This window comes from Colletotrichum spaethianum (assembly GCF_022836535.1).
Source record: "Colletotrichum spaethianum MAFF 239500 DNA, contig20, whole genome shotgun sequence".
In the NCBI taxonomy this organism is placed as follows: Eukaryota; Fungi; Ascomycota; class Sordariomycetes; order Glomerellales; family Glomerellaceae; genus Colletotrichum; species Colletotrichum spaethianum.
The window spans coordinates 419,919-435,769 of record NW_026054790.1 but is presented as its reverse complement, the minus strand read 5'-3'; the positions used below and the strand labels follow the sequence as shown (position 1 = coordinate 435,769).

Below are 15,851 nucleotides of genomic sequence, written 5' to 3'. Positions count from 1 at the left end.
GCGCGAGTTCAGATGTATTGTGAGTTGGGATAGAGGTGAGATGATGAAGGACCGAGACAAGGTTGACGGGGCCACACGGGCTGTTTATGAACGGCGGCGCGAGGATAGGAATTGGTCAATTGGGGGAGGGGGAAACTGTCCCGAGCAACAGTCCTGTCCTGTCCTGTCCTGTAGGGCTAGCCTGGTTGCGCCGGTTGTCTCGAACGAGCCTAGGTTGGGTAACAGCAAAGCTCTCTTTTCGTGTTCCGACCTCGTCGGACTGTGTTGAGCACTCTGTCGACGGACACGCGAGGTACATGCGAGTCGTGGCGAGAATGGCGAGTGCTGCCGCATGGCTGCGGCCAAGGGAATTACCTACGACGGAGCTCTGGGATCCCGGGGATAAACGACGAGGTCAGATACGACGAGCCGGCCACTTTCTTCTCGGAACACGGCACATGAATTCGAGACTTTAGAGGAAGGTGGCCGTGGTTGGCCTGGCTGCTTGGCTCCTCCTGGTGAGAGAGAGATGAGGTAAAACTTGCTCACTGCATGCTCCGCCGACTAGCTCCAGAGCTTCACGATGATGGGGGTTGCATGTTCGCCTCCTTCTAACATGACATGCAGGGACAACGGGATGTCGCCCCGGCTCTGCGCAGGCTTGCTCTGGAGGGCCATATTCTACAATGTAAGTACACCCAAGCCAGACGGCGAGGCTCTTGCAAAGAGAATCCCGAGGCCTCGATATAATACATAGTACTATTGTATATGCAGTTTAAGCTGTCTTCAGCGGCGTCTCCTTGACCGCCCATGATACTGCTCCGTACTACGAGAAGAAACACGTCGCAGGGGTGGGCACACATACCGTTGCAAAAGAGCCAAAGTGGGAGGGATGGTAGTTAACCTTGATCGGATTAGCTCAGAGATGTGCGCAGGGGCTCGTTGTCTCTCTGACTAGGGTCGCACCAATCACAGGGCCGGAAGGGGATGTCATTGAGAGGTTTTGAGCAAATTGTGGCGTCTGCGCGCGTGCGGGTTGGGAGCACCCCTGCTCTGGGCTCAGGGTGAGTTCAAAGAAGACCAAGTGGGATGAGGGATCAAACAACCTGAGCATGTTTCTGAGGCAACATGTCCGGCGGGTTTAATACCTGGATGGCCCCGGGTGCCGTGCTGAAGACCCTGGGAATGTCAGGGGCAAACATGTTGGTGATTTGCGGCTGTTTGAAAAAAAAGGCGGGAAGTAAAAGAGAGCAGATGTGAAGGATAAGCATTTGAAGGGACGGGCTACTAGAGACGACCAAGCTGGGTGTAAGTGTGAACAAGATTTGACGGCCAGGAAGTTATCAAACCGGCCCCTCCGAATAAGCGTTCCGAACATCAAAGCAGAGAAACTTCCTCCAAAGTTGGGATCTGGCAGGTCGTTTAACAAGGCCTTGCCCAGTGTCAAGTGGAAGTGCAGCCGAGACGTCCATCCTCGACAACCAAGGAACAGGCATGTCGTGCCGTGGCCTTGGGTTTATGATGTACTCCAGCAGGACGCATCGTCACGTCAAGCCGCCTCATGTGAGGCATCCCGCCCTCCCGCTACTCATGCCATGACCATGCCCGTTCGGATGCGTCCTGGGCCGCAGCGCGCTAGCAACGATCCTCCGGCAGCCTCTTCCTAAACCCGCGCATTTCCTGTGCTACCGAGCCATTCCATAATTACCTTTGACTGATCTTTACTCACATCTGGCATCCTGCTTATGCTGCCGAGAGCCTTTGCCTTCTTGAACTTGCTCAATTCACCTCATCGCTGATCGGATTCCCCGACTTCAAACACGAGCAACGCCGGGCCGCTGGAACTCTCGTAGGCTGGTTGTGTTTTCGTTCCGGGCAGAGAGTCGGCACACTTTACTCACGTTTATGGGCAAGTGAGGGCGGTTCGATCCGTTTGTGAGATGGTTTCGTGGTTTCGTCTTACCTCATGACCTTGGCGCGGTGCTGCCTTTTTACCACATTTCACATCGGGTGTTTTCGCTCCTCGATACAGTCTGGCCGACGACTGTAAAAAACGGACACTTCGTAACCGACGGCGCTGGATATCGTCGACCATTTGAGGCGGACGCGGAACAGCCCTCGCGCCTGGAGCCTACAACTGCCGCGCACCCACTCGGGGCTCTTAATCTTACGCCAACGCAATGAGCCATAATCATGGAGGAGGAAGCGGAGGGGGAATGGGAATGGGCGGCATGACGATGGGAACGGCGCTATTCCAGGAAACCAACATCCACCTCGCGCAGTCGTTCTGGTACATCATCGCCGGCGTCGTGGGGTTCCTCGGCATCATTCGGGGCATCAACTACCTCGAAGGCCTCAGAAGGTGAGAAACCTCTCCTGCTCTCGGGCCTCGCTCTCGCGTCTTTGATAACTCAACAGAACACTCCCCTCTAGGTTAAGACGATGTCGCTCCGAGTCCGTACGGTTCCCGACCCGCCCGTCGAACCGCATCACCCAGATATGGGCCACGGCAACGGCCATCGTGCGCGAGGCGGGCCACCCGCAGCTCTACATCCCCATCAAGGGCCTGCGATGGGCGACGCCGCCGCCGCTCGGCCGCGTGCTCGTCCTGCTGGCCTACTGGGCCGTCATCATCTACATGATGGCCGACAACGCCGTTATCAAGGACGCCTACTTTTGGGAGCGCATCGGCTTCCGCAACGCCTGGGTGACGGTCATGCAGATGCCGCTCGTCTACCTCCTCGCGATGAAGGTCAACGTCGTCGGCTTCATCGCCGGCATCTCGCACGAGCGGCTCAACTGGCTGCACCGCTGGGTCGCGAGGACCATGTTCGTCACGGCGACGGTGCACGGGTTCCACTTCTGGACCGAGTGGGTGCGCGCCGACTTTGTCGAGACGCAGCTGAGGATCCTACCGGTGATCAAGTACGGCCTCGGCGCGTGGGGCATCCTGATCTGGACGTTCCTCACCGGCATGCGCCCGCTCCGCGGCATGGCGTACGAGCTGTTCGTCGCGCAGCACATACTCTCGGGCGTCATCTTCATCTGGCTCGTGTACGTCCACATCCCCGAGTACGCGAGGCAGTACCTCTGGTTCACGGTCGCGCTCATCTGCTTCGACCGCCTCGCGAGGTGGGCGTTCCTCGCCTGGCAGAACACGAGGCTGCGGCCGAACAAGTCGACGTGCAAGGGCATGAAGCGCGTCGGGCACGAGGTGCAGGTGCAGGCGGTAGGGTCGTCGACGACGGTCTTGACGATCAAGGACGTGCATTTCTCCTGGAAGGCCGGACAACACCTGTACCTCTGGCTCCCCCGCGTCGGGCCCTTCGAGGCGCACCCGTACACCATTGCCTGCGCGCACCAGCTGCCGGAGACGTGCATCTGCAACAGCATCCAGCTGGTCATCCGGGCGCACGGGGGCTTCTCGAAGCGGCTGCACCGGTACGCGCAAAAGGCGCACGCGTCCGGCAACAAGGAGACGCTGACGGGGTTCGTCATGGGCCCGTACGGGGCGCCGCCGCGGTGGGACATTTACGAGACCATGGTGCTCATCTCGGCGTCGACGGGGGCGTCGTTCACGCTGCCGATCCTCGAGAGCATCGTGCAGGGCCGGCGCAAGACGTGCACGACGAGGATCGAGTTCGTGCTCCTGGCGTGCCAGGGCGAGGAGATTGAGTTTTACACGCACCGGCTGCGCGAGTCGATGGACCGGGCGCAGCAGGCCGGCATCGAGCTGCAGGTGCACATCGCCATCACGAGGTCGGGCAAGGCGAGGGAGGGCGAGGCGGCGACGACGGTACTGTACTCGGACCGCGAGGGGGGTTCCGGCACGAGCTCATCGTCGGTGCAGCATCGCAGGGCCGTGTCGGAGGGTTCCGTCGACGACGGGGAGTGCTGTCAGGAGAAGGGGGTGCTGGACCTGGAAAAGGGGGACGCGGTGGCCCTGACGCCGCGGCGGCGGAGCGGTTCGACAACGGGCTCGGTGAGGGAGTATTACTGCCGCCCGGACCTGGAGGAGCTCATCAGGCAGCCGGTGGAGGCCTCGGGCGGGGAGACGTCGGTTGTGGTATGCGGAGGGCAGTCGTTGACGAGCTCGGTCAGGAACTGCGTGGCTGCGCTGTCGGACGAGAGGGCCGTTCACAAGGGGACGGGGGCGCAGGGTATTCATTTGTTTGTTGAGGAGTATTCGTTCTAGTTGCATGTTTGTAATGACGAGGTATATACCAACGGGTTCGTAGGATAATTGGACTATGATGAAATGAAGACGATTCGCGGAAGCTGCCAAGGTGACCGCAGACCAGGCCCAGGGACAACGCCGAAGAAACGATGGAGGCGGAGTGAAGCAAGTTGGCTAATCGCTCAGCAGAATGTAAAGACTTCAGTTGAAGATATCTCATGCTTTCTCCGTGTGGTCAAGTGAGTCGATAATCGTCCGAGTGGTGTGAATCTCATCTATTGTCAAGGTTGACAACCACCCCACCGCGCGCAGTCGTTGGTACGGGCGAGTGCGGCGAGACTTTAGACTCAGCCAATTTAGACTGGATGCTTTTACACTGAGGCCTATGATATGTTGGTATTATCAGAGCCTGTCCAAATGCAAACATTCTGCCTTTGATGTTGACGTTGAAGACTGAGATGAAGATTAGTTACGTATGTTGTAAGAGAGCAATGAATGAAGTCGGGAATAGATTAGTAATCAACGAGTAAGACTCTGATGAATATAGATGTCTCCTTCGGATCTCCCAATGTACAAAATTGACCCTCCAACCAGTTAGTATGGTTCTGTAGAGCCCAGAATCAAAGTATCAGAGCTCAGGAATAGTCAGCGTGATCGAAAGACGAGTTCAGTCGAGCTCAGTCAAGGAACAGGATGAGTCTTTCTGGGACCTAGTATGACTCAATTGCTAGGGTCCTACGTTGGAAACTCATCCAGCGATGAGCCAACGCAGTGTTCTTGACGCAGCAGACGAAAAGTAGTCATCGGGCAGAGGTCTACGTCCTCACCGAGCCTCCCCACCCTCCCGATCGGTCAATGGCGGGGCATTTTCTCGGTGCACTGAGCCCCTCGGGATGTCACTGTTACCCCTCATTCGGTGAGGACGACACTCTCGGTGAGCAGCCAACCACAGGCACGAATGGGTTGGTGACTCAGGTTGGGGCCCGGTCCGCAATTTTTTTTCATTGCGGGAGACAAAGCTATTACCAGTCAGTCCATGTTTGTGTGTGTGTGTGTGTGTGTGAGTCCTCGCAGCCCAGCGCCCAGCGAATCGTGACCCCTCCCCCTCGTTCGTCTTTTTCCTCCCCTTCCGCTCCTCTGCCCCTCCACTCACACCCCCCTTGCAAAAACCCATTCAAGTCTCTTAATGACTAGCGTTGCGCGCTTCTTCTTCTCTCCTTCTTCTTCACTTCGTTCAGCCCACGTTTATACCGCCAGCCTTGGACGAGGAGCCTCTTCAGCCTCGCCTTCGACCTTCCACCTCCTGCGACCGACCACGCGACTCTTGTCGACCTCGTCCCCGAGCCGATCCCCCCTCGTCAACCCTCCCTACAACCCCACCACCGCCAATCTCGCGACCATGGCCGACCAGCTGACGGCTCAGCTGGAGAAGCTGTCCATCGGCAAGCTCGAGTCCTTCCCCGGCTGCTACCCCGACGTCAACCCCATCGACGTCTACCGCTCCCACATCACCTCGCTGCTGTACGACGTGACCGGCGTCGAGAAGAACATCATCTACAACGCCCTGCAATGGACCCAGAGCCTGGACAAGGGTGACCTGGTGCTGGCTGTCCCTGCGCTGCGCATCAAGGGCAAGAAGCCTGCCGAGCTCACTGCCGAGTGGCTCGAGAAGGTAAGTCTCAGCCCTCCATCGCCCATCCTCGGCATCGTGGAGCAAGCCAGCGCGCGCCCTCCGAGCAAGTCGGCTAACATGCCCTCGTTCGCAGTTCCCCGAGTCCCCCTTGATCGAGAAGCCCATCTCGTTCCAGAACGGCTCCTTCCTCCAGTTCTGGTTCAAGACCGGTCCCCTCTCCCAGCTTCTCATCCCCCAGGTCCGCAGCCGCGGCCAGACCTTCGGCAAGAACCCCAACAACGGCCTCAAGAACCCCGAGGACCCTTCCCAGGGCAAGAAGAAGATCATTGTCGAGTTCTCCTCCCCCAACATTGCGAAGCCTTTCCATGCCGGCCATTTGCGAAGCACCATCATTGGTGGCTTCATCGCCAACCTGTACGACGGCGCTGGCTGGGACGTGACCCGCATCAACTACCTCGGCGACTGGGGCAAGCAGTACGGCCTCCTGGCCCTGGGCTTTGACCGCTTCGGTAGCGAGGAGGCCCTCAAGGCCGACCCCATCAACCACCTGTACGAGGTCTACGTCAAGATCAACGCTGCCATGAGCGACGAGAAGGAGCAGATCGCCGCCAAGGAACAGGCCGGCGAGGACGTTACCGCGCTCAAGGACAACAGCCTGGACGAGCAGGCCCGCAAGTACTTCAAGGCCATGGTCGCCGGCGACGAGGCTGCCGTTGCGCAGTGGAAGCGCTTCCGTGACCTCAGCATCACCCGCTACAAGGAGACGTACGCCCGCCTCAACATCCACTTTGACGAGTACTCGGGCGAGAGCCAGGTCTCCGAGCAGGACATGGAGGCGGCGGCCAAGAAGCTCGAGGAGATGAAGATCTCGGAGCAGTCAGAGGGTGCCGTCATCATCGACTTCACCAAGCACATCCCCGGAAAGGCCGGCAAGAGTCTGGAGCGCCCCATCATCCGGAAGAAGGACGGCACAGCCCTGTACCTGACCCGGGATATCAGCGAGCTTCTGCACCGTGAGAAGAAGTACAACTTTGACCAGATGATCTACGTCGTGGCGTCCCAGCAGGACCTGCATCTGAAGCAACTCTTCAAGATCATCGAGCTGATGGGCTACCCGGAAACGGCAAAGAAGTGCCAGCACATCAACTTTGGCATGGTGCTCGGAATGAGCACCCGAAAGGGTACCGTCAAGTTCTTGGACGACATTCTGCGCGACGTTGGAGACAAGATGCACGAGGTGATGAGGAAGAACGAGACAAAGTACTCCCAGGTCGAGAACCCGGAGGCCACAGCCGACATCCTTGGCATCAGCAGTGTAATGGTCCAGGACATGAGCGGAAAGAGGTAATGTCGTCCGTACTTTTCACTGGCGCTTTTGGATGCACTGACACGTTCCGCCCAGGATCAACAACTACAAGTTCGACATGGACACCATGACCTCGTTCGAGGGTGACACGGGTCCGTACCTCCAGTACGCCCACGCCCGGCTGTGCTCCATCTTCCGCAAGGCTGGCGTCCCGGAAGAAGAGGTCGCCAAGGCCGACCTCAGCCTTTTGACGGAGAAGCATGCCATCGAGCTGATCCGCGTCATCAGCCAGTACCCCGACGTTGTCCAAAACACGCTGAAGACGTTGGAGCCCACTACGGTGCTGACCTACCTGTTCCGCCTGACGCACGTCGTCAGCAGCAGTTACGATCACTTGCGTATCGTCGGAAGCGAGCCAGAGATCCAGAAGGCCCGCTTGGCGCTGTACACTGCTGCCAGGACCGTGCTCTACAACGGCATGCGTCTGTTGGGACTGTCCCCGGTCGAGAGGTGAGTGCGCGCCATGTGCTGCAGCAGTGCCTGCAGCTCCCCTTCTGTCTTGCATGTGAAACCTCGTGCTGACCACCCAAACAGGATGTAAAAAATGTCAGCACCATGACGGAACCATTACCGCAAGGGAGGGGGAGGAGAGTGGAGGAAAATGCCGGGCGTATCCAAGCCCGCTTGGAGAGAGCCAGTGTCGGAATCGTGAGCCAAATGCCAACGGCGCCGACAGCATTCGTGCCAATGAAGGATACGGATGAGGAGCTGCGCCGGCACAACGGCCATTAGCTATCAGCCACGACGTGGTGGCACTCGACGATGACCCGGCGGCCCCAGCCGTTGTGGCGTCGTACAAAGAGACGGCCTCGATCAGAGGAAGCCCATCGATCGTCTCGGTGTCCTCGAAGCCTCCGCGGCCGTCGTCGGACAGACGGCAATGAGCCACAGGACTCGCATGCACCAGACCACTAGTGCTGAATAATTGAACACAAATTTTTTCCCACGCACAAGACTATAGACGACCCAAGAGATGACTGCAATGACATTTGAGAGTGCAGGTGGCGGCGGCGGCGGCAATCCCAGTAGGGCTGCTCTCTGCAGCAGAGGAGCAAAGCAAAGCATAGCACAGCACGGCACAGGTCGAATGTCGCGACGGGTGTGTTTCGCATGGAGCAGCAAACTGACCCCGTCTCTTCAGGTGAGAAAAGCCTGGCCCGTCTTTGACTGTCATAGCAGACTCTGTGCAGCGAGAGCTGAGAAGCGCGAGGCCTACGATGGCTGTTCCTGGCGCTGCCCTAGCTCCCTTGGAGAGGCGTCGGCGGTCTATCAAGTGGCTTTTGTCTGACGCTCGGTGACCTGCGTGGGGGAGTCCCATTCTGGACGCCAACGAAAATGATCTTCCCGCTCGGATCCCGCTAGGGCGTCCCAAATCCCTGCCAACGCCGAATCTTGCATAGGCTCAAACGCTAGAGTTGCGATGGCTTTCGACGGCTCTGACTGGCTTTTACTGGCCTTTTCTGGCTCTCGCTCCATCTGCGGAAGCCTGTTGGCTCCTGGGTTCCGGTTGGACAGCAGCCGCGACGCCGTGGCTTGCAGGTGATCGACATTGCTAACCTCCACATCGAGAGTCGATGACTCTGGTGATATCCTTTTCGACACATTTCCCTCTGGAGACTGCCTGGGAGGGAGCAACTATTGCCTGTCTATCCCTTGCTTTATTGGGACACTTCCCAAGACCATCAAGCCCGAGACTGGCATTCTGCCCAGGCTCCGGAACAGAGATGTTGTTGGTGCATCCGGCGTGGAGCACCATGCGCCTCGGCCTCGCTGTGAGGTCCTCACTCTTGGCTCTGAACATGGCGCGAACGAGGAACAAGAGGAACGAGAGATAGTGTCACAGCGGGAGTGCCTGGCCTAGAATGCTTCCAAAGGAAGGGCTCCGTCGACAGCTCTATGCAGGAGGAAATGTGGGAGCCTACCCGCTCGTATGTTGTCCAAGGTTTTAGCTGCAAGCCAGCGTCTCTGCCCGGCGAAATGGCTCGGTGTCTGTGCCGAGACCGGACGAGCCCGATTCTCCCGATTCGACTCCGGCAACCCACCACAGCAGCTCTACCTGAAGCCGGTGTGGTGTCAGGGCGCAAGGTTCAGATGCTCAGACGATAGTAGGACGAGGATGATCCTTCTCTCGCCACGGGGGTCGACCTGGAACAGCTTGCCTGCTTCTTGCTCCCTGCAGCGGTGAGGTGTCGACTCGGCCAATCTTTCTGGCCCCCTGTGTTTGGAGCTCCCGCGGCTGCAAAACGCATCCTACAGTCAACCCAAATCCTAACCGTCTCCTCGGGCCCTAAACAGCCAAGGCAAACCCTGCTGACGTCTATGAGCTGTTGGCCCTCGCGCACCAGATGCAAGGACGGGCGTCGGTATTTGCTAGTTGTCCGTCAGCTCCAGAGGGGGGAGGGCCTCGGGTCTCTGCTTCCCCCATGTTCGTTTATCGAGGCGAACCGGGTGTCTGATGCATCTCCTCCCCAGAGGTTCAGTGCCCAGCAGATGTCAGACCTCGACGAACCGCTTGATTGGGAAAGGACTCAAGCGATCAGCAAGGACGGTAGGTATGCAAGCGCAACACTACTATCGTGTGCTATGTTTGGAAAAGATGGCCTACCATCATCCGGGCCGGACCAAGACTCTGGGCGTTATTTGCGGGACGGTGGACGGAGATGTGGCCTGACATGTTGGCTGCCGCCCGCTGTGCGTTGGTCTAGTGAATTGGTCATTGGGCGACGAGGTGGTATCTGCCATGGCGCTTGGGGAATCCGGCGTATGTCCACACGCGGTTCACTCATGTTTCCAGACAAAGGGACCGTTGGCCGTTCCCCGTCGGTCCGCTTGGGCGCCCATGACCGGATGGCTCACCCTGGTCCTGGCTCTTCTTAATAACAGTCGAGAGACACACCGTCCTCCAGACCCGTCGTCTTGGTTCTTCTTGTTTCTGCTTTCCTGCAACAGCAGGAATCATTCTTCACTCTTTTCATCCCTCGACCTTTTAGTGTCGACTTCTTTTACCCTTATCCATCCCCCTTCCCCCCCCTTTCCCCCATCATCGACGACACTTGATTTCTTTACTGTGCAACTCACACCAGATTTGCAATCATGGCCATAGGCGTGGCTCTCCTCGCCTTCATCGTCTTCTGTGCATGGCGGTTGTACACGGCTATCAAGCTCAAGAACAAGCTTCCTGAGGGCGCGAAGCCTCTCCCCGGACCCAAGGGTACGTGGTCTCGACGTCGCTGGCTATCTTCACGTAGCTTACCGTACTTTAGGTCTGCCCCTGATCGGACGTGTCCATGATGTGCCCGCCGAGGCAGCTTGGCTCAAGTTCTACGAGTGGAGCAAGGAGTATGGCCCCATCTACCAGCAAGAGATGTTCGGCTCGGTCCACGTTTGGATCTCCTCCGAGCAGGTCGCCCACGACCTCCTCGGCCGCCGCAATGTCATCTACTCTGACCGGCCCATGATTCCCAACCTTCCGGACAACCGAACCAGCGGTGACTACCTTGCCCTCCTCGGCCGCACAGGTATACTCATCCACATGAAGTGGCATGTCTGCGTCGACTGACACTCGTACAGAAACATGGAAGCGCCAGCGCAAGCTTTGCCACCACCTCATGAACCAGAGTGACAAGCAGGACCTCCACGAGTACCCGACCCGCGAGCGCGATCGTTTCTTGTGGCTCCTGTACCAGAAGCCCAGTGAGTACCGCGAGTACATCGAGCAGTTCACCAGCCGTACTGTCAGCCGTCTGTCCTGGGGCACTGCCCATCCCGCCCGTATCCTTCGCAAGACCACCTTTGGCCTGCTCGAGACCATCTCGCCTGCCGGTGCTCTCCCTAATGTCATTTCTTTCCTCATGCACGTCCCGGCAGTCCTGTCCCCGTGGAAGAAGAAGGAGAAGGAACGCCACGAACTCGAGACGAAACAGTTCACCAGCAACGTCGACTTCGTCAAGGATCAGGTCGAGAAGGGCACCGCGGCACCCAGCTTCATCAGCACCTTCATAAACGAGGGCCTTGGAAACGAAAAGGGCAAATGGGGTGACCTCAAGGAGGCCCAGAACGTCGTGGGCCTCATGGCTATCGCCGGCGCTTTGACCATCGGCAGCCCTATCCAGAGTTTCCTCCTCGCCATGCTGCACTACCCCGAGTGGCAATCTAAGCTGCAAAAGGAGATTGACGAGGTCTGCGGAGGCAGCTGCCCGCAGTGGGCGGATCGTGAGAAGCTTCCCATGTTGAGAGCTGTCGTCAAGGAGGTCATCCGTTGGAGACCCCCTGTCCCTACTGGTACGTTGAGAAAATGGTGGTGTGTTCAAGCTTACTTTAGGTTCGGCTGGCTGACGATGACGTGCAGGCATCCCCCACGCTGTCGAAAAGGACGACGTCTACAACGGCTACTTCATCCCTGCTGGCGCCACCATCCACGCTCTTGAGTGGTGAGTACCACGGCACTTCTGCCAATTGGCCCAAACTAATTAATCCCCAGGGGCATCACCCGTGATGAGTCTATCTACCCTGATCCTGAGTCTTTCAACCCCGACCGCTGGCTGCAACCCGAGTACCCGACCTACAAGGAGCCGCTCACGCGCTTCCCTACTCTCGACGGCTTCAGCCAGTTCGGTTTCGGTCGCAGAACATGCCAGGGCATTCCCATCGTCGACCAGGACCTCTTCTTGACCATGGGCGGCATGGCCTGGGCCTTCAACATCCAGCGCAAGCGCAACGCCGACGGCACCGAGGTGCCCGTCCACTGGAACGACTACACCCCTCTGCTGATCGCCAAGCCGGCGGCCTTCGAGTTCGACGTCATCGTCCGCACGCCCGAGAAGGCCGACCTGTTGCGGTCCATGTTCGAAGCCGCCAAGGAGGAGGAGGAGCACGAGGAGATGATGATGAAGATGGGCATGCCCGACGTCGACATGCGCGACACCAAGAAGAGCAACGCGCCCATGTCGACCAAACCGCCGTCCCTGACGATGAACCTCCGCCAGCGAAAGGAGGAGGGCAGCCGCGAGAAGCAGTACCGTGAGCACGAGCGCGACATCCCCGGGTGCCCTGGCCGGTGGGCGACGGAGAGCGACATCGACTCGAGCAACGAGAAGGGCTACGTCGACGAGGACAGCTGCTCTGGACGCTCATCGCCGACGATGCTGCCGTAAGAAACGGTGACTGGCGACTGTAATGTGGAAGGCAGATTGGCGAAACTAGAAGGATTGGTTGGAGAGAGGCGTGGTGAGGCGAAAGACAGCATGGGCGAGAGACAAATATCATGGTTGGCGCTGATGGGGTTTTGGGATATTAGGGATTCCCTTTGTTTTTGCGGCCACGGTCCAACAAGATGCCAAGGCCGCTGAAGGAGCTGCTAATCGAAGGGCGAAGGAGTGGTCTAGAATGTGACATGGATATACCTTCTACGATGTATGAATATAGAAATCTTACAATATTAAACCGCATCGATCATTTTCAGTCCCAATACCACAGTCCACGTATGGCTTTTAGTGTGGTATTTACGTGATTTTCAAGAGGAGCGAACGCAGTATCGTCGCCAACCTATTTACAGCACATAGCAAAACGGAATCTGGGCAAAGAGCAAAAAACATACAACACCAGGTATTCGCTGGTCGTCACCGACCCAACTACTAATCCGGCCCTCATTGGCTTATCTATGGGAGAGCGGACGGGATCCCGAGTTTTCCAATGGGTATGGTCGTATGTGCTAGTTACCGAGGCCTGAGTTGATTATATCCTGTTGCGAATAGGGAGTTGTTTCTGACAATATTACGGCGCAATCCATGACGTGATGCGGTGCCCCATACCCGCAAGACTTGAACTAGCACAGCGGTGACTGCTTGGCTTCTGTGAAGGAATCATCGACTCAGAACTGGTAGATGTGGTGGTGCTCTTTGACACAAATTTGGACGTGGCGGAAACGTAGGAAAGAAACGTTTTAGACGGTTGCGTTGGGACCTCGAGGGCCCATCAGTGCTGCATAGGGTTCGAGCGCGCGGTGTGTCGCTCGGGTTGCAGTCACAGATGTTACGCGTCGAATGTATCATCGACACCAGGCCCAGTTGGTTATGCTTTTTCCCCCGACTGTTCCAGGCGTCTTCGTTTGCTTCTGACCGAGTTCGCGTCGGGGTCTGCCTGGGGCTGGGAAGCAAAAGTATCCTCATCGTGCGTCCAAAAGGCGTTGCCAGCCGCTGAGTTTTTCTTCTTCCGAAACCATAATGTTATTTCTGGCGTCCTGGGCTGTATGGTCGCCGATCATGCCGGGACGTCCCGAGGGACCGCGTTTCTTTTGCTGCGACTACCGAGGACTCGGCTCGGTGGTTCTTCAAACGCGGGTGATTTTGCTTGAGACAGATGTAGTGCTATGTCGCCGTCGATATCAGTATCATTTGCCAGAGGAGCTTGTGGTGCCACCATTTCTCTCGTGGATCAGAGATGTGAAACTGGGAGGAGCCGGTTGCTTGGAGACGCGGCGGAGCTGAGTAGTGTCTTGCTCACAAAATCGGGCATGTCGGGCCTTTTGTTTTCTTCTGCCGTTTCTGTATCTTTGGTGTCTTTCTAAAGACAACAGCAGCCCATTGCAAATTGCAAATCATGGTGCTTTGAGAAAAACCTGTTGCGGCACCGCTGTGTTCGGAAACCCAGCATCGTCATCGGGTTCTGCATACTGAACCAATAATAAGGCCATATCGCTTTACATACCAGAGTAACGACCGTGTTCTGTTCCGTGTTCGGTGGTCGCCGGCCTCCTCTGCCGCTCGGCACGGCGGCTACGGGGGTGAGCATGGCCCTTGGAAGCCGAGGTGCCGTTTTGGCAGCTTGGTGCTCGACTCCCATAAACCTTGACCCACTGGTATGTGAGACCAGGATACATACAATTAGTCTCTTATTAGTTATCTCCTGCTCAGATAACCTAGTATTGGCTGTTCTGGCGCTGTGCTTCACTCGAGTTTGTGAAATGTTATAGAATGCTGTACGACTCTTTCAGGCCTATAATTTTCGGTTTCAGTAGTTTCCAATGATACCTGTTTTCACACACAGTCGGGAGTGTCATGGAATCAGCAATAACAGTTCCCATGTTGGCTCGGGTGAAGGATCTTAGAATAAGGGAAGTGTCGCAATGGACGGCAGCAACCACGTGTTCATCAAATCCTACCGTGCCCTTGGATGTCATTACCTAGCAGCTATCACCGCGAGCATGTGCGTGAAATGAAGTCTCTTTTTTCGAATTTATTGCTCCTATGAGAGCTTGCAAAGCCCTTACGATCGTTCGAGTCGCCGGGAAGCCCGTTGCGTTGACCATCCAAGATAGGTTTAGAATATCACGGTATTTGACAACTACTTTCGCAACTTTTCCAAACAAATCGTCAAAGTGAAAAGTTCGGACAATCTGTGAATACTAAAAGACGCCCAGTCTCTAACCAAATGTTCTCTGCAAACCTATAGTTTTGCTTTGCAACTACGTGAACTGAGATATGTTTAAGAGAGGGGAACCATCTGCCAAGAGCTGATTGATACACCATTTGTGTCTCTGTGATATCTGACAGTATTCAAAAGGGAATCTCTACATATTTCGTTCTTGTTAGAGAGACCGGGTATTCATGTGACTCCAAAACGGGAGACTTACGCAGAGAAAGACAGAGGAATCCATTTAGAATAAAACTGATAGTTTCTATCTTGGGTTACATGTATTATCCTTTAGCTCAGTTTCCATGACAATACCACGTATTAGACCATGTTTAAGTTGTTTAAATGAGATATCTATAGCCTGAGTACAAATGAACCATATTTGACATTCCAATTTTTCCGACTTGAACAAGGTCTGATGTTATCAACATCATTGCAAGAAGGTATGTTGATTTTTCAGTGTTCGGTTATGTGCAGTGGAAAATTGTAAAGGACTTTTGCTTATTGTCCACACTTAACCATGTTGTCGCATGGCATCAGGCAGATTCATACATGGCGACAGGCCATCGAGCCAGTCCAAGTAACTGCAGTCAGCGCTATACTGGATGAATGCTGCTCTCACTGACTAGAATGTTACAAATTTATATGATCGGTTCCGTGTTACAAACGCTAATATAATCATTAGCGACATCTACTGAAATCAATATTAAGCCTCCAGATAGTGAATTCTAGTATGGGCGATATAGCAGACTCCGCCGTGTCATTCTTTGGCACACAAGAACTTGACAAAGTACACTCATGGCTTCTCTGCCAAATCGTCCAAAAAGGCAATCAAATAATGCATATCGTGATTGCAGGTCTTACGTCTGCCGCTTTGTTCGGGTGGGATTTGTGTCAGTCTAGGACCGTTAGGAAGCCCGTCTTTCCATCGACTGGCACAACCGTAACATCTAGCCTCCCGTTCGGCGAAGCAACTGACTAAGCGGCGAACGGGGTTTCCTCAGCAAATGAGACTCGAAATTGCTTGGCAAAGAACGAGCAAAGTTGAGATGCGCTCGAGAGCTGCTGGCGCCGATTGAGCGCTGTCTGTTTCCAATACAATGCCAAGCCCTTTTTCGGCTGCTTGACATGTGCTCACAGGCCTTATACATGCCCACACCTCGGGCGAATGAGAGCTTGCGAGTGTTTCGTCCTGGAAATGATACAATTCGCTCAGGTTCGGACGGAAAGCATCTCCCTGGAGCTTTGACTGGCCCGAATCGGCGACGGACATGTGTCAGAGGGAG

The 15,851-nt window shown here is 56.1% G+C and overlaps 3 protein-coding genes and 1 non-coding gene across 4 annotated transcripts; 3 read left to right on the top strand and 1 right to left on the bottom strand.

Moving 5' to 3' along the window:
• Positions 1–2,210: 2,210 nt before the first annotated feature.
• Positions 2,211–4,174, top strand: ColSpa_07826 (ferric/cupric reductase transmembrane component 7; the record flags this gene model as incomplete). Its single annotated transcript, XM_049274038.1, has 2 exons — positions 2,211–2,341; positions 2,413–4,174. The coding sequence occupies 2 exons, from the start codon at positions 2,211–2,213 to the stop codon at positions 4,172–4,174; spliced, it is 1,893 nt and encodes a 630-aa protein (XP_049129995.1).
• Positions 4,175–5,342: 1,168 nt separating this feature from the next.
• On the top strand, positions 5,343–7,887 carry ColSpa_07825 (arginine--tRNA ligase, cytoplasmic; the record flags this gene model as incomplete). The annotated part of the gene is made up of 4 exons (XM_049274037.1): positions 5,343–5,828; positions 5,923–7,133; positions 7,192–7,605; positions 7,707–7,887. 4 exons carry the CDS (start codon positions 5,343–5,345, stop codon positions 7,885–7,887), a joined length of 2,292 nt encoding a protein of 763 aa, XP_049129994.1.
• A 2,361-nt stretch (positions 7,888–10,248) lies between these two features.
• On the top strand, positions 10,249–12,308 carry ColSpa_07824 (cytochrome P450 monooxygenase psoD; the record flags this gene model as incomplete). Its single annotated transcript, XM_049274036.1, has 5 exons — positions 10,249–10,366; positions 10,419–10,673; positions 10,726–11,436; positions 11,504–11,585; positions 11,636–12,308. The coding sequence occupies 5 exons, from the start codon at positions 10,249–10,251 to the stop codon at positions 12,306–12,308; spliced, it is 1,839 nt and encodes a 612-aa protein (XP_049129993.1).
• Positions 12,309–12,746: 438 nt separating this feature from the next.
• Positions 12,747–12,862, bottom strand: ColSpa_rRNA_026. Its single transcript, XR_007414257.1, has one exon. It is a non-coding gene; the product is annotated as a 5S ribosomal RNA (ribosomal RNA).
• Positions 12,863–15,851: the final 2,989 nt, after the last annotated feature.